At 39.6% G+C, this 17,073-nt stretch overlaps 2 protein-coding genes across 2 annotated transcripts; both read right to left on the bottom strand.

Moving 5' to 3' along the window:
* Window positions 1-1,557: 1,557 nt before the first annotated feature.
* On the bottom strand, window positions 1,558-2,903 carry LOC149098490 (uncharacterized). The gene has a single exon (XM_089278517.1). It carries the CDS (start codon window positions 2,895-2,897, stop codon window positions 1,770-1,772), a length of 1,128 nt encoding a protein of 375 aa, XP_089134643.1. The 5' UTR covers window positions 2,898-2,903; the 3' UTR covers window positions 1,558-1,769.
* Window positions 2,904-5,795: 2,892 nt separating this feature from the next.
* LOC110041295 (uncharacterized) lies at window positions 5,796-13,075 on the bottom strand. Its single transcript, XM_089278790.1, has 7 exons — window positions 12,892-13,075; window positions 11,853-12,070; window positions 9,558-9,816; window positions 7,874-8,061; window positions 6,874-7,091; window positions 6,349-6,628; window positions 5,796-5,985 (listed from the first exon to the last, which is right to left on the bottom strand). Exons 1-7 carry the CDS (start codon window positions 12,960-12,962, stop codon window positions 5,822-5,824), a joined length of 1,398 nt encoding a protein of 465 aa, XP_089134916.1. The 5' UTR covers window positions 12,963-13,075; the 3' UTR covers window positions 5,796-5,821.
* Between the last annotated feature and the right edge of the window lie 3,998 nt (window positions 13,076-17,073).

Below are 17,073 nucleotides of genomic sequence, written 5' to 3'. Positions count from 1 at the left end.
ATGCAACTAAACAGATGAAAACAATAAAATGGTTCATTGCTGTACTGTGCATGCCGTATGGCTCACTCTTTGAGAAGAAGACTTGTCTGAACTCTTCTCGATCCCAGCTGGTCTGCTGTTTAAACAATGACGCACCTCGGCACGGTGAACGGTGTTCTTTACGAGAACACCGGAAACTTCAAACCTAGTGCAGCATTGCACAGTCTGTACACCTGTGTATGTTAAGGCAGTAGGTCTGAATGGAGTTTCAGTCCAGTAGGTATAAGGTAATTTTATAGGTCATTCTGTCGAGTTTGTCTTCGTTTTTCTTTTTATCACAGCTAATGTTACCGCGAAAAACAAATATTCGGAAATAAGAGACAGGTTTTAGTAATTTTTTCTATGTAAACCTAGCTACTGTCCAAAGTTTTAGGGTAAACGAACAAATTCCCTTTGATTTGTAGTTTTCAAATGGTGATTTAGACGCTCACATTTAGAGGTCGTGAAAAATTCGACAATTCATTTTATTTCTAAATTATTGGTAAAGTTTGATAGCCAGCTCTATAAGCTTTAATTTGATATGGGGTTTAGTTATCCAGAGTCACAATCGGACGCGCTACATTGGTTGGACGTGAGTAACCTCTAAAGTTATACGGTAACCTTAATGACAGAGACAGGACACACTCATTTATGGTTAGCCAAATGTTGCAAAATTCAACAACTTGTACCTTCATATTCAACAACTTATATTTATGTTCAACAACATATATTTAGATTCAACATTTTATATTTATATTCAACAATACGCACGCATTCAACAAAAATATTTGTTCAGCTTCAACCAAAAATAATCTTATTCAACAACAATATTTGTTCAACTTCAAAGCAAATGATTTTCATTCAACAAAATAATTATTCAGCTTCTACCAAAATCATTTTCATTCAATAACGTTATTTGTTCAACTTCAACCACAATTATTTTTGTTCAGCAATAATAATTATTCAACTTCTATCATGCATAGTGATTTAATAACATACCTTCTTTTATGACAAAGGTTTTGAAAGTTCCCGGACATTCAAATATCATCATACTACAAAATTCCCGTCCCTCCCCCCGAACTACGCCGAACGCTGTCACAAATCCCAAGTATTTTGGGTACCCAAAACACTGAAAGTATAAAACTGATGCAACTGAAATCATCCACAATTCTGTTCAAAACTCAATTATCTTCTTATGAAGCTTTGTATCAATAAATTAAAGCGTTCTTTAGCTTGATATAAACACAATATGTCTCTGGAAATAGTCGCAATTCATAACAGACTGTCTGATCCGAGTCGGCAGTTATTATAGAAATAAAAAACGCGCCCGAGTGCATTGTTGAGTTATATAAGCACGCGGGAATTTTTAAGAACACGAGAGAAGTGCATAGAGAAGCACGAGGCGCAGCCGAGTGCTTCTCGCACTTCTCGAGTGTTCTTAAAAATTCCCAAGTGCTTATATAACTCAACAATGCACGAGGGGCAAGTTTTTTTATTTCTTTTATAAAATGTAAACCACCACATTAACATAAAGACATATTAAACAAGAAAAGGATTGCGAATTTTAATTAATCAAAATAAGTATTCTCCTTACATGTACATGCTTTCTTTTTATTGGCTTAAATGCTGAATGAAAAGTAAAACCGTTCCCTTTGTGGCAAGAAACAAACGTTTTCTAAAAAAAGTCAGAACGGTTCTAAAGAAATTATTACAGCAAAAAGAATCTTCGAAAGCTGAAGCAGTTCCCCAGTTCACTGACTTTTGCTCTGAGGAGGATAAAGATTGATCTGCATTGAACCGATTGTGCAAGAATTGAACATGCCGCCAAGCATTTCGCTGTGGATCGTTGTGGTGGATGATCGGCTGTGCGTTTCGACCACTCTGCCTGATACTTCTGCTGCTTTTGGCTGACTAAAAGGCTCATCGCATTGTGGAGATTTCTGTTTTGTCTGGTCGGCCCCTTGTAGAGCAGTAGACAAGACATCACTACATTTCCTGAGCTGGATAGACGACGGACGAGAATTGTAATGCTGGAGACTATTCGGGTTTCTGTGTCCCGAAATGTGGCAGATGTGGCGATCTGACAAACCGGCTTGAGACCACAAGGTTATCGCTGTCGCCCGAACACAGTGATTTGTGTAAACTTTGGAAAGCTTGGCCTTTGTACTTATTTCTTTCATCATGTTTCTAAGAGTGTTGACACCAAGCGGGCGGTTTTCGTACCAGATTTCGGATGTGATGGCGGATTCATTCCAGTCGCGTCGAGGTTGCTGAAATAAGGCTTCGCATTTCGGATTCAGCTTGGAGATATACAAGCTCAGCGCTCGGTAGCCGTCGTTCTCACTCTCTGTTTCGTACATACGAGCCGTCTTCTCAAAGCTGGATCGGTCTTGAAGTCCACCGGGATGGTTTTTGGTGGTCTCGTCGTGGGTCATAGTAACGTAGCGCTTGCCTTGCTCGTCTACTTCAAATGCAAAACTTGTCGGCTTCAAATTTCTCTGCCCTTCACGACCTCTTCTACACCAGTAGAGAACAACACGGAACCACACGTTTCTCAGCAAAGACCATGGATTTGCAAGGCTTAATACTGGACCAGCTTTCAATTTCTGCAAGTCGTCAACTGGCATGGCCTCTTTGTGCTGCACATTTTCCTTCCCTTGCTGTTTCAGGCTCTTAATTTTGGCGTTCAGCATACGGTTGGAATTTGAAAACGTTGAAGAATTTAGCTTGAAACTTCTGTTATAAGGTGGGTTGTTCAAATGCCTCTCTGTTGCATTTCTGAACGTAATTAAGGACGACTTGCTGTACTCTTCACCCGTTTTGCTTCGTGCTTCTGTATAAAACTGTGACAGACTGTTGTCAAGTTGTTCGTCGCTCATTTCCTCTAGTTTGGCAGCACAGGAACTTTTTGTGCACCCCATTCTAGGAAAAGAAAACATTTTTTCCAACTCAGCCTTTAAGTGTTGCAAGCGTATTTCGAGTGGTTAACTGTTAAATGATATACGCAACAGCTGCTAGAAAACATTTAATTGTATAAACAAGTGAAATGTTGCTTTTTGTTGACAAAGATGTAGATAAGCCAGTATAACTCATTATTTAGGAAGCATTGTAATATGCTTTTTTCGTCATTCTGCCTTTTAAATTAAAACAGGTTTTAAGTTTTAGTGTTTGAGATGTGTATTGGATTATAGTCATGTTTACGTAAATTCATACCTTTGAAAGCGTTTACTGCCCAATTTGTCGAGCTCTTCGTAGACTTTGCTTGCGTTTCCACCAAAAGCCGGTTTCTCTCCGCTTCTGTCAGTTCTGCAAACCGTTTTTTCTTTGGAACAGGTGCCTCATTTTGAGACTCCTTAACGCAGCTACTTTTCTCGGCGTTCAGGAATTCGAACCCGAGTTGAAACCGTGGAAATTCTTCAGCCATAATGGCGGACGGACTAGCTGATTCTCAAATTTTGTCCAGGGCAAAATTTTCGTGACGTAGCTTGCGTGCATATGTTGAGTTATAATGTACGCGCGTGACGTAAGCAGAGTGCTTTATGGAGCTATAATGAACTCGAACTGACCAATCACAGCGCGCGCAATTACTCGAACATTTTATAAAACGATATACAAAACCGAATTCACGCGCCAAAGATCCTTGTATGAACATGCGCTTGGTGCCTATCGATAACCCTTGAAATGCACGTTATTTTAAACGAGAAAGGCGCTTTCTAAAGCTCCGATAGTGCGGCGTTTAAAATTAACATACGAACGAACGGCCGTCACGCAATATGCAGGTCTCAAGCTGTGACCGACCTCTGTGTATGTTGCCTGTCGGAAATAAACTCTGTCTTTGACTTGTTTGTCGCTCTTTCCTTGACCATTCCTCCTAGTATACGTAGATTTTGCCGGCGAACAGTTCTCTATGCCATTGAAGAAGTTTTTTTGTTTCGGATACAAAACCAAAGTAAATATAAATAACGTATAGACAAAGCTAATCTTTGGATATAGAGAAAGTCTTGGGAACATGTTTATTTCTCTTTCTTTCCTTGACCATCCCTCCTATTAGATTTTGCTATCAAAGCAGTTTTTTTCTTCGCAGACATCTATAAAAAATGCAAATAAAGTAGACAAGACTACTAAAGTCGTTTGAACAGTGGGAAAGTGGGATACCCAAATCCCTTTCCAATATGCTTGTTTGTTATCGTTTCTTTAGTTCAGGCAAAGTAGCCAAGTCGACTGAAGATATAAAAGGTTTAATTTGCTTTGCCTTTTAATCCTCGGTCGATTTAGCAGCATATTAGAAATATTATATTTATTTTGGTTTTGTATCCGAAACAAAAAAACTTCTTCAATGGCATAGAGAACTGTTCGCCAGCAAAATCTACGTATACTAGGAGGGATGGTCAAGGAAAGAGCGACAAACAAGTCTTAGACAGAGTTTATTTCCGACAGGCAGCATCCACATAAGGTGAAGATCATATACGTACTTAAAAGGAGAGTAACAAACCTCAGGCGGCTGTGTAAATACGTGTAGCGGCAAGCTATAGGTGTAACACACAAATGAAAATGATAGACAATGTATAAAAAGCGAGCATTTTATGGTAACGAAAACTGCTGAATTTCTAAATCTATAGATTTTAAAGAGAGTGGGTTAAAAAGTGGAATATTCAAACTTTTGAATTCATCAAGTTTGAGTAAAGGAAATCATAACCGCGGCCATAGTTTAAAAGATCCGAGATTGAAATTAGGATACAGGTTGCACCCATTTTCGAACGAAAAGATTTATCAAACACTAGACACAGTATTTCATCAAATCGAAAAGTTCATCATCATGTACGTCGTGTTTTAAGCATTTTCCTCGGTGTTTGGATATTTGATTATACACGGAGCCTCGTTTTTATTATATTACGTAAAAATGTATCCCTCAAGCTTTGTCCATCATTGTAGAATTCTTCCCTGAACACCGTGTATTTATATCCAAACGTGTATTTGTACGTCGAAAGACAGAAATAAGATAAGTATCGTTGCCAAGTGGTTATTTTATAACCATCAGAGTCCAATAAAAGCGTGATCAGGATTGGATACTTTCTGCTATTGTGTCTTCACAGAATGTAGTAATAATTGCTTAGAAAAAACGGTAAAAAATTGAAGTGTACGGACTTTATTCTCAAATTTGCATCAACTGAACTAACGTCATTTTTGGGGAGTGGTATTTGAAATTAACATACGGACATTGTGCAATTTAAATACTTTTGGCTGTTAAGTATATTTTTACTCAATATTTTAGAAAAAAAACTTCTGATTTTGTCACTAAATTTTGCTAGTAAATCTGTTTTATTTCTTATCTTGTATTTAATGGTAGGAAAGTCACTTGCTTATCAGTTTTTTTTATCTTATTTCGTGCTACGTACCCTCGGTAAACAAAGACCTTACTTACTTACTGCAAATAAAACGCATCTGATATTCTAAGGGACCAATGGACTAAGAAATGCATCATTCCCGTCAAAATTATTCACATATTATCGATAATAACGGAGAAAAAGCTAATTTTATTTGGTCTGTTACCAATAGAGTCAAACTAGTTGCGTCCTTGTAATTCTTGTTTCACGGACCAGGTGCTCTCCTAGAGGCTTTGAAGCTCACGTGGCAATCCTCAATCTTCACGGTCCGGAATAAAACTGCTTTTGTTTTTATCTCTTTCAAAGGTAACAGCACGAGATATTAAAACGAATGGCCATCAGTGCAAGCAGTATTAAAAAGAAATAGAGACTGGCAATACAAGAACTACATCATCACGTCACATTGGTTTTATTTCGTCTCAACACTGCACATTTTGGGGCCAATCACAAAGACTTTTAGCTTTGTTATATTTCAAGCCTGGTGGGCAGCTCTTGTGATAGGCAAGACCAGCTGAGCAAACGATGAACTTGGAGCAGTTTACAGGATCAGGATAATACCCATCCACTGAACAGTCTACTGGACCTAAATAACACAAACCAACATTACTCATTCAGGTTCGTTTTTGCGATCGGAATTAATAGCTGATCCATGTTGAGAGGATATTTTTCGACTTATAGTTTCTCGGGGCGCGCTTAGAACTTGGCCCGTTGCGCTTCTAAAAAGACTGCTTTCAATATTGTCGAATTTTGCCAAAGATTTTTATGCTAAAATTCACAAATTTTGTTCCTAGATTCCACTTTAAACTTATTGTCACAAAATGGCATCGAGTACAACAGTGCACCCGATCGCAAAAGGGGACTGGTTGAGATTAAAATATCTCAAAACAAATAAAGCGACAAAAGGGTAAAATCTGGAGATGTAAAGGCAAGATAATACCAAGCTCACCAGTAGGGGGCTTTGTTGTAGTAACAGGACTTTGGGTCGGTGGCTTCGTAGTTTGGGGCGCCGTCGGCTTTCCCGTTGTTGTTGACTGGGTTGCCGTACACGTTGTCTGCGGTTTCGTTGGAGGGGCATGCGTGGTTGGCACCTGCGAGGGTGGAATCGTAATTCCCTGCAGAAGCTCAAATGCATACGTGCCATAGTTTTTGCCGTTGACGTTGTTGTTTTGCACCCAGGAACAATCCCAGAACATAAGTCCACCAACTCCAGGTTTGTCACGGATTTGCTACAAAGACAGAAAAATTGGTCAAGATCAATATCAATAACGAGGTGAAATGTTCTGTTTTTAGGAGTTTCTACAAACCACTGTTACGTCAGAAAATGTCCACTCGCAGTGTGTGAATTGCGGGATTTCTCATTTTGCCAACATATGAGGTCCATTGTTACTTACCCTATGGGCTTTCCTCAACAATGCAAATGACGGTTTCACAGGTAACCATAGGAGATTTGATTTTAATCAATGAATAATACCTTGTAGACGGCAGCCAGTTTATCAGGCGGGAAGTAGTAATGCGGCTTCCCAGCAGCCTCGGGTCCTGCTGGTACACCAAGGACAACAAGAGGGCCATTGGGAATACCCCGTGCCCACTTTAACCAAGTGTCCATCACAGGGAGAAAATATTGATCTCCAGGATAGCAGTAGTTGTTGTAGAACTGAATAAACAAGTAGTCAAATTCGTTGCCATATTCTGTCAAACATGAACACAAAAACAGCAACGTCATTACAGCCTGGTACCTTATTTCTTCTTTCATTCCTCGTTCCTACCATTCTAGTAAAGCCAATTTAACGTTTCACGTTTTAACTGCCAATGATTTGAACATTATATTATCTTTTCGGAGCAAATCGTCGGGGAGATAGCCTCTTGATCCTTTCAAAACATTTCCATAGTGTAGCTTCCGTGTTCATTGTTTTCATCCCTTTGTGGGTTGTAAGCAGGCAATTTGTCAGTATTCAGTTAACCCCCAAAATATTTCTTATAAGTATACGTTGACAGTCCGAGGGATGCATTGCCTCGATGGATCGATAGATCCATTGATTGATCGATTGATTGACTGATTGATTGATTGATTGTTTGATTGACCGATCGGTCTCTTGATCTAATGTTTGACCGAGTGATCGATATAGCAGTCAATGAAACAAACGACTGGTCGGTCGGTTGGTTGGTTGTTGGAATGACAAACGGACAGACGGAAAGACGGATGGATGAATGGCTGAATGAATGCATAAATGGATTGAACGATTGACTACATACAAACCAGTCTGGTAACAGCCGGTTTTTTCTCTAAGGGTCACTTAGCCATCGCGTAAATTAAAGGGCGGTATGGCCGTGGCCGAGTAGGGAAGAAGGCAAGACAAGGGCAGTATGTCCATATCTCGTCCTATTCCCTCAAGACTAACGAAAGCGTCTAGACTCAGAACCCCTCCTGAATTTCGAAAGAAAAACAGACTGCCAGCAGTCTACATGCACACCTTCTAGTGCAGAGCCTTGTATCTGAGGTCCCATCCATTTATCAGGAAAGGGACACTGGGGAGCAGCTGTGATCAGGTACTGTTTACGTTTGTCTGTATTCATAAGCCGCCTAATCTCACGAACAAAGTCTGGGTAGTATTTATGACTTCCTATCTCGATATCCAGATCGACACCGTCCATTACTGTCCTGTAGAGAGGAAAATATCATATTTACTACAGATACCGGTACAGGCCTGAAGCGAGTGTTTGGCTCTCTTAAGCGTGTAAAGTTTGATATCCCGACCCCTCTTGCTTCGTCCTGTTAATTTGGTTGGATAAAATGTTTGTTGGTTGTTGCAAAATAAGCCAAATGTTTATTACTATAATACCAGTATGAAAGTCACTAACCTACAACCGTACAAAAGTACCGTTTTAATGTATGGAAAAGGATCATCATACATACATACACACACACACACACACACACACACACATACATACATACATACGTCACTTTATTTACCCTCGGATTTCAGAGTAGCTTATGCAGCTAATATCTCCGAGCATTTAACCATGAGATGAGAGATAGACCACCACACCGGGAACTACGTCCCCTACTCTTTTCGATTAGTGTGTGGGTTCTTTTACGTCCCACAGAATTAATTTTGAAGAGTTGTGAGACGGGACCTACGGTTTATCGTCCTTATCCGAGAAGACTAGAAAGTCTAACCATTTGCAGATGTCATTACAAAGGCAGCACTTTTTGGTCCGGCCGGGGTTTGAACCTGCGACCTCCCGCACGCTAGTCCGGTGCTCTACCACTGAGCTAACCGGTCGGCGGATAGATGTAGGATAGAAAAAGATTGAAAAAGCTCACTATGCATCTTGTTTAGTATGAAATATTGCTCTACATTTCTCCGTCATTTATTTTTGTCTCTTAGGTTTCGCCGGACTACAGCATGACATGTAGCTAAATTGAGAGCTGAACGGTATTTATACAAGTAACCGAGACCGCTACATAAAGCTTCAGAAATTTAAATTTTAACTGTCAGTCTATCATTTTTCATTTTTTTTTCTGTTTTTCAATCGATCAAGCTGAGCTCTGAGATTTGAAAAATGATTGATAGCGGAAAAACCACTTCTGTAAATTCACCAGTCCCTCAATTCCAAGTTGATCTTCGCTTTCAAATGTGTAACGAACCATAGTTAAATATGATTTCCAGTCCGTACTGTGCAGTCTCTAGAGTTTGTTAGACTTGCCACAAGTCGACCTCATGAATTTCAGGGTAGACTTTCCAGAAAGTCTAAGAGTTTGTTTGCGTTTTTTGTTTTGTTCCATGTAAGACATACCAAAATGTAAACATTTCGCAACAACTTACATGAAGTAAATTTAAGGTTTCAAAACAACCGCCATCATGGATGTGAAGCGGACGAAACTTTATGCTTCGTTCTTTCTCATATCACTTGATGAGACAACTTCGCAGTTGTAAAAATCAATGAAGCTGTTGAAAAAAGAATTTGAAAGGTCTCAAAGATAAGGTATGTGGTTCGCAACGAACAACATCGATTCGCATTCCGTCGAGAAACATTAGGGTGCTGAGACTGCGCAGTACGGACTAGAAATCACCTTCAAGAACGATATTCTATATGTATAAGCTTTCTGTAACCAGTTGAATATCTACAATGACCTAAATTGTTCCGTACCACAAAAATGGCCTTTTATCCTGCATGTCCTTTCCTCCAAGGAACATATTCCATATGTAGTATGCAAGTTTCTTTGCGTTTTCCGCACTCCCAAGGCTGCCATCACAGGTATCCCCGCCAAGAGATATCAACATTTTCTTACCAAGCTTCTGACAGTCTCTAATCCCACCGCCGATAGTAGCGCACTCAAAAGCATCAGGGTTCTGGGTGTCCGGTGCGTAGCTGCAGTGATGGGCAAAATTCATTCCAGGAATTCGGTCTGGTCAGTGTGCGATGAAAATATATAGCTTAATATTAGCTATTGTTATTTTATATTGTTCTCTTTCCAGCCCTTTAAGGTATCTAAGACTGTCTGCACCAAATGTGGAGGGGATGTCAGGGTAAAACTGGCTGCCACCTAAATGTCAGGGAACCCATCTAGACTAACATAGCCTCCTCCTTTGGTCAAGTGTAAGAGAAATTCTTATTGTAGATTGGTGTAACAAACTGTTTAGATTCGCTCACTTTCAACTATTCCGTTTAGGCCGCCAAGCTCTAGGTGGAAATTTATTTTAACCGATCGTAATGTAAACTCTGTGTAAAACGACGAAATGTTTCGGATACATTTCAAAGCATGTTCCATTTCATACTCATATTCTGAATCATATTTACAAAACCGTCCACCACAACACGATCAGGTCTAAATGTTTTCTACTTTAATCTTTTTTTCGCAGCGGGATGAGTGGTTTCTATGAAGCTTAGATGGTTACAAAACTTGTTCATACGAATTTCTAGTAGAGTTTACCTCATAATTATTTTCTTCAGGGGTCAGTTAAGAAAGACGTTTGTGACAAACCGCAAAGATTAACTTTTACCATCTAGCCATTTATGCACTAAAGTGAAAAAATATTTGTATTCGCTGTGAATTAATAGTAAATTTTTTACTTTTGTCTTGGATTTTTTTTAGACGAGAAAAAAACAAAAAAAATCAGAGGTGACTATAAAAAAGTTTCTATATAACACGCGCTCTGATTGGCTAAAACAGCGTGCTTTATTAGAGAACGGAGCACGGGTTGATGACGGTAAGTTGGCTTTAAACTTTTGCTTCGGAATTTTGACAAATTTGACCCAAAGTAATTATCTCCTGTGACTCAGACAAACGCAGTGGAAACGAGCTATTTGTCTGCAGTAAATATGACTCACGGAGACCATTGTTAGCAACAGTAGTGTTAAAACTGTACTAAAAAACAAGTTTTGCTGGATTCCCGCCGACAAAACACGTAGCGAAATAAACAGATTCTCAACCTAAACAGTGCTTTGATAAAAGACATTATATTTGTTACGAAATTATACTTAAGAAGTAAAGCAATGACAGAAAACAACAATTGAACTGTCTCTGTTTATGATGAGAAGCTTTATTTTTATAAAATGCTCAATTGCTCAAACAACACTTACATGCAGTGAAGTAACGCTCGTTCTCCGGTCATCACAGCGAAGTGAACCGACGAGTGTTCAGTGCAAAGCTTGCTCTGATATTCTCTTCTGTGTTCGGAGTAGAACCGGTAGGAGCAGTGTACTGAGTGTAGTCTTTCTAACTTTTACGCTAGTTCGGGCAATCTTGCTGCAAGCGGCTACAAGCCGTAAATAACTGTAGCTCCGTTCAAATTTAACTCGGCATTTCGCCTTTTCATCCGCAAGCTTTGAGCTCCTCGTTTCGTAATTTCCACTGGAAAAGTGCACGTTTTCATGGGCCACAATACGGCTGGACTATAAACCTTTGCCTGCCTTTCGGTCCGTATTTAAAAATTAACTAAAAGCGAACTTTGAAGGTATCGTTTTTCTCTCGAAAGCCGCTCGAAACTACTCGAAACTGAAAGCTTAGTAGAAGTCCAATTTGTGATTGACAGCTGTCGCTTCGTTAGCCAATCAAATTATTTGAACAAATCTAACAAGGATTGTGATTGGCTTATTTTAGCGTGCTTTATCAGAGAACAGTGCAAGGCGGACGCCACTTTTACTCGTTTGGAAAATAAAGCTTGGTTTGAAAATTCTTGGATTCTTTATTATAAAACAAATAAAGAAGCCTCGACTGTGCTCTGTTCTGTTGTAGAGCACTTAAAAAGCGGTAGAGCACTCAAGAAGTAGCGAAAAACACTCGACTACGTCTTGTGTTTTCCGCTACACTTCCTTCGTGCTCTACCGCTTCCTGCGTGCTTTACAACAGAGCAGAGCACAGTCGAGGCTTCTTTATTTGTTAATTACTGTCGTTTGCTGTAAACGTCGTTCGTAAACCCTCTCTTAATGTCATGGCAATACCTCTGTTCCTGTTATTCCTGAAAAGCCGGTGCACAAATGCCACCAAGTAGATATCAAACTTGTGATTATTGCAGAAGTAGCGCAGGTTCTTCTCCCAGTATTGTCGGCTGACTCTTGTTCCAATAGCATTTTGTCCCCAGTAGCCAACCAAAAGCTGGCGTGTTGGAAGGGAGCGCTTTTCCTTAAAACCATGGCTCGAGTCAACCGCTAAAGGACTTCTGAAAATGAAAAGTGGCGCGGGCATGAAACATTTTCGTTTAACAGGTTTAAAGACAAAGCATATTTCAGAAAGGGATGAAGTATACTCATTGGTGAGCTTTGGCAGGCAAATGAATTCAAAACACTTCGTGGATTTTGCTATAAATGCCCTAAATGATTAGGCATCACTTATGCTTGAAGCATAACCGAACAGACATTCTCACAAGCATTGAACATGTTCGGTAGCCAAAGCTGAAGGCCGATATGATATTTAACCCTTAAGAACTGTCTTCATATTCAAGTTCAGCTATAAAAGACAAAGAAATTGAAAATGTTATTGAATGGATGTTGAACGTCGAAGCATCCTGGAGGACCCGCGCAAATTCCTTCTCCTTGTACGAACGCGCAATTCATGTCTGCGAGTCCCACCCCATTTTTCTAATGATCGAATTCTTGCCACTAGAATTTTTTAGATTGATTCCATAACATGGCCAATCTGAACTTACCAGAATTGAATAAAATAATTGTGCTCAATGATATAAGCTAGAACTAAACTGTTAGGCCAGAAAATGACAGTTCTTTGGTTTTAAAAAAGGAACTATATAAGAACAATTAAACTTCTAAAAATTGTGAACGACATATTTGGCGTGGCTCGTGACTACGAACGACGAAACAGAAGATTCGTCCTTGACTTAGTTTCTAAGAAATGTTCGTTACTTTCAAGATATGTTTGTGTTTAAGTCTTAAGTATTCCGTGTTTTTGCTAAACGTCAATGATGCGTCATTTCTTTAGCCTTTTTTTCATTTCTTCTTTCCTTCAATGTCGCAAATAAGTCCCTACCTCCCAGCAGCTTCCCTGAACGCAACTAAGCAGATGAAAACAATAAAATGGTTCATTGCTGTACTGTACATGCTGTATGGCTCACTCTTTGAGAAGACGACTTGTCTGAACTCTCCTCTATCCCAGCTGCCCTCCTGTTTAAACAATGACGCACCTCGGCACGGTGAACGGTGTTCTTTACGAGAACACCGGAAACTTTAAACCTAGTGCAGCACTGCACAGTCTGTACACCTGTGTATGTTAAGGCAGTAGGTCTGAATGGAGTTTCAGTCCAGTAGGTGTAAGGTAATTTTGTAGGTCATTCTGTCGAGTTAGTCTTCGTTTTTCTTTTTATCACAGTTAATGTTACGGCGAAAAACAAATAGTCGGAAATAAAAGACAGGTTTTAGAAACTGTTTCTATGTCAACCCAGCTAAAGCCCAAATTTTTAGGGCAAACGAACAAATTTCCTTTGATTTGTAGCTTTCAAATGGTGATTTAGACGCTCACATCTAGAGGTCGTGAAAAATTCGTCAATTCATTGTATTTCTAAATTGTTGGTAAAGTTTGATAGCCAGCTCTATAAGCTTTAATTTGATATGGGGTTTAGTTATCCAGAGTCACAATCGGACGCGCTACATTGGTTGGACGTGAGTAGCCTCTAAAGTTATACGGTAACCTTAATGAGTAGAATTTATAATATCCTGTTTTTTTGAGACAATTTTCAGTCATAGAGCCAAAAGATAAAGTTTAACAGAGACAGGACATACTCATTGAGTGATTGAAATAAACTGTTTTAAAGGAGAATAAACAATGGCAGTCGTGTTATTGGAATATCCAAAACCGGATCACCATCGGAAAATACTAGCAATTGATTTTTTATACCATGAGGCGACATTAAAATAAGGTATGGTAAAAAAAATGAAATAACGAAGTGGAATCAAGCGTGCATTGGACCGATGAACGACGGAATTATACGGTGACTGGTTTTCCTAGAGAAATGAATTCGAACGTCGACAACTTCAAATACAAATTATATAAAAGAACTCGTCCTCTATCTATGTTACTATTATTATGAATAAGGCAACAAAATATCAATTAAGAAAGGCATAGTGTATGCAGTATAAATTATTTTCCCGATAATATCTAACGAGTTTTTGTCCTGGGGACTAACACTATCAGTACAGCTGCTCTAGACTACAGCCTTTGACGAATGAAACATAAAAATATCTACGAAACAACTGTGAAGAAAATCAAATTATCATTTGTGATAATTTCAAGACTGGCTTTTCTTACTTATATGAACACACAGTCTTTGATGAAAAAAAGGGGGGGATTGGATATTCCATTCTATTTACATTATTGCTCTGTACTGTGGTATAGAAGAAAATAGGTTTTCTTTGAACAAACACAAACGTTAACGCTAACGACAGTTGGCTAGGAAACAGTAAATACAACTGCTAAGGTGAAGATGGTTCGGTTTTTGCCACCTGTTTGAAAGAAAACAAAGATACGTCCTGTGGACAGCTTTCGTTGTGAGGATAGACAGTTATCCAACTAGTTTGTCAATACGTTAAGTTGTAGCTATCTCAGGACTATTTAAATAGCCAATGGCAAACTTGAAGGTTTCCACTTGACTACTTTTCTCTTTTTTGTGGTTATCGAAAATAGTTAACGAGGAATGGAGAGGCTAGATTGTGTGCACGTGCCCGGTGTTTTCGAATAACTATTTTTCAGGCTTCCTTTTCTAGTTGGATTCATTAAATCTGAATTTTAAGATTCCTCTGGAAAGATAATACATTTAAGAATTCCTCATACTTTACCAAGTGCAATAACGGAGCATATGATGTAAGATGTTTGAAAAAATATCACTTTTGGACGCGAAAATTAATTAAATTTGGCTATGAGTAGTGTTTTTTTAAGCTAAGATTTACACGAACCATTTGCTCTTATTCCCTACTGATGTGATGATGTTGTTTTAGGCTATGTCAACTCTCATAACATCACAGGCTCATAAAATTGGTCGGTGGCTTCTTCTTTTCCTTCTTTTGTACGTCATTCGATCTTACAAATTCTTTCTTGGGGCAAACACCAGCGCTCTTGATGCAAACGATGAAGAAAGGGCTGATATTCAACTTCATTGCTCTGGTATTTTACTCTCACCTTCAAGAGACAAATGAGAAATCATATGACAACAGAGATGGTCGACATTTTATTGGAGGTATTTCTATCAATTTCGATCGCGTGTTGATTGGTCATAACCTGAGCTTATTCCAGACGAGAGGAATGATTGAATGTGCACAGAAATGTTTGTCGATGACCCAATGTGCATCCATAAACTACCAGATCATTAAGCACTGGTGTGAGCTTAACAAGTGGGAATCTGACCAATATATGGATCACGTTGTCTACAGAAAAGATTTTGTGTTTGTCGTGCTGTATTAAAACCTGCGGAAGGCCAAGCTTTTTTTTAACTATTACAAAATTCTTGCTATTTTTATCGGCTACAAATGAACTGTAAAAGGGAAGCTCTAGCAGCTTCATTTTACTGCATTCTTGTTGATATGCATACCAGAAGATACATTTTTTGCTTCACGAAAACAAAATGAGTCACATTGACAGGCACTTATCTAGCTCGTCCACATTCGCAAAGCTCTTTTGTTCTGTTGCGCTTTCGCGCACCTTAAATTTAAATAGTGACAACATTTTGTGTGCTTGTAGAAAACATAACTGAGGATGGATTCTTATAAGAAACACCTACCAGTCTGGTACTAATACGTCAGACCAGCGTTAAGCAATATTGAAAGTGTTGTGACTGCGAGTAGAAAAACTTGATTGTGGCTGCCATCATATGCAGACTTTTAAACCGAGGGTCACACAAACGTGTACATTCAGAGGACCGACTTACTGTGCTGTGTTACTTTCATTTGAAGCAGAGAACATTAATGACTGACAGATCTAACGGAGAAAAGGACGGCATTACACGTATGCGGTTATCATGTTTTACACGCTATTTTATCAAGCTTGCTGGTGATGTTGCTCATGGGATATGCCAGGGATTGGCCGACAACCAATTTACGGTTACCCAAAGTTCATACTAGCCTTTTTCCCTTTGGGAACTTTTTAATCCAGCGTTTTGCAAACAATAAGGCGACCGGAAAGACCAAGTTAAGTATTGCGTGACACCTCACGTTAAAAAGGGAGTTGCTCAAGTGTCATGTATGCAAGTGGTGTTTCCAACAACTCACCTCAGTCAACTACAAGGATTATATGAATCCCAAAACGGAACTGTTCTGAACTTAACGTACTGACAAAGAGACGGTAGAGGAACCATTAACGTGAAACAAAGGAAAAGAATAGAAAGACCTCCCTAAAGAGCTCCACGTGAGCAGTACCTGAGTCTGAACATTAGTAACATTAAAACGTCTAAGGCCTAGTTCAGACGTCGTGCTTCTGCCATGCAGGAATTAAGTTCGACAATAGCACGGCAGAAGTATTGCGTCTGAATCAAACTTTTGAATTAGGTTCCCCAAGCAATTAAGTTCGATAAGCTCTGACGTGTTAAGCCTGGTTCTCATATGGGACATAGCCGCCGGCAGGGCCTGGGACACCGTTACGGCATATGTGAACATTTATCGCCGAATGGTAATTGACCGCCGGCTTACCTGCGAAGTTGAGCTGAGTTCAACTTCGTAGGCAACCCGGCGGTTGTCGGCGATTATCGGCGATGAAAATATTTTATGTGAACATCATCTGCGGACGCAACGTACTCCAGTAAGACGATTCGATCCATATTTACAGGTAGAATGGTTGAAAGTTGCGCCAATTCGATTTGCATTCCGCGCCAATTAGAGTACGTCGGCGATCCATCGCAGATGCGCCGGGGACCCACTCAAACAGATCGCTGAACGTAAGCTGCAACCGGCGACTACGTCGCAGGTAGGTCGGCGGGATATCAGAACCAGGCTTTACACGACTCTTGCACGGCGGCAATTTAAACGTCGTGTTTCTGCCGCGCCAAACAAAATTCATAAATTATTAATGTATTTTGATAGGATTGCGTTTTCGTAGGGAGTTACTAGGAGAATAGTTACATGGCTTCAGTGAATCTTCATTTTGGTACGACTCTAGCACGAAGTCTGAATCAGAGTCGAGTTTCTGCCGTGTTTAAGGGCCTGATTACATGGCGAATTTCAGCCCGGC

Source organism: Orbicella faveolata, unplaced genomic scaffold (genome assembly GCF_042242905.1).
Source record: "Orbicella faveolata isolate gen_17 unplaced genomic scaffold, um_ofav_v1 contig_46, whole genome shotgun sequence".
Classification (NCBI taxonomy): Eukaryota; Metazoa; Cnidaria; class Anthozoa; order Scleractinia; family Merulinidae; genus Orbicella; species Orbicella faveolata.
This window is presented reverse-complemented; position numbering and strand designations above follow the sequence as displayed.

Bases quoted from the DNA above. Each gene is read 5' to 3' on its own strand.
- LOC149098490 (XM_089278517.1), bottom strand. From the start codon at position 2,897: ATGAGCGACGAACAACTTGACAACAGTCTGTCACAGTTTTATACAGAA.
- LOC110041295 (XM_089278790.1), bottom strand. From the start codon at position 12,962: ATGTACAGTACAGCAATGAACCATTTTATTGTTTTCATCTGCTTAGTT. The intron at 7,092-7,873 runs GTGTGCATGTAG...CATGTTTGACAG, and splicing joins ACAAGGCTCTGCACTAGAAG to AATATGGCAACGAATTTGAC. The intron at 5,986-6,348 runs GTGAGCTTGGTA...TGTGTTATTTAG, and splicing joins TACAACAAAGCCCCCTACTG to GTCCAGTAGACTGTTCAGTG.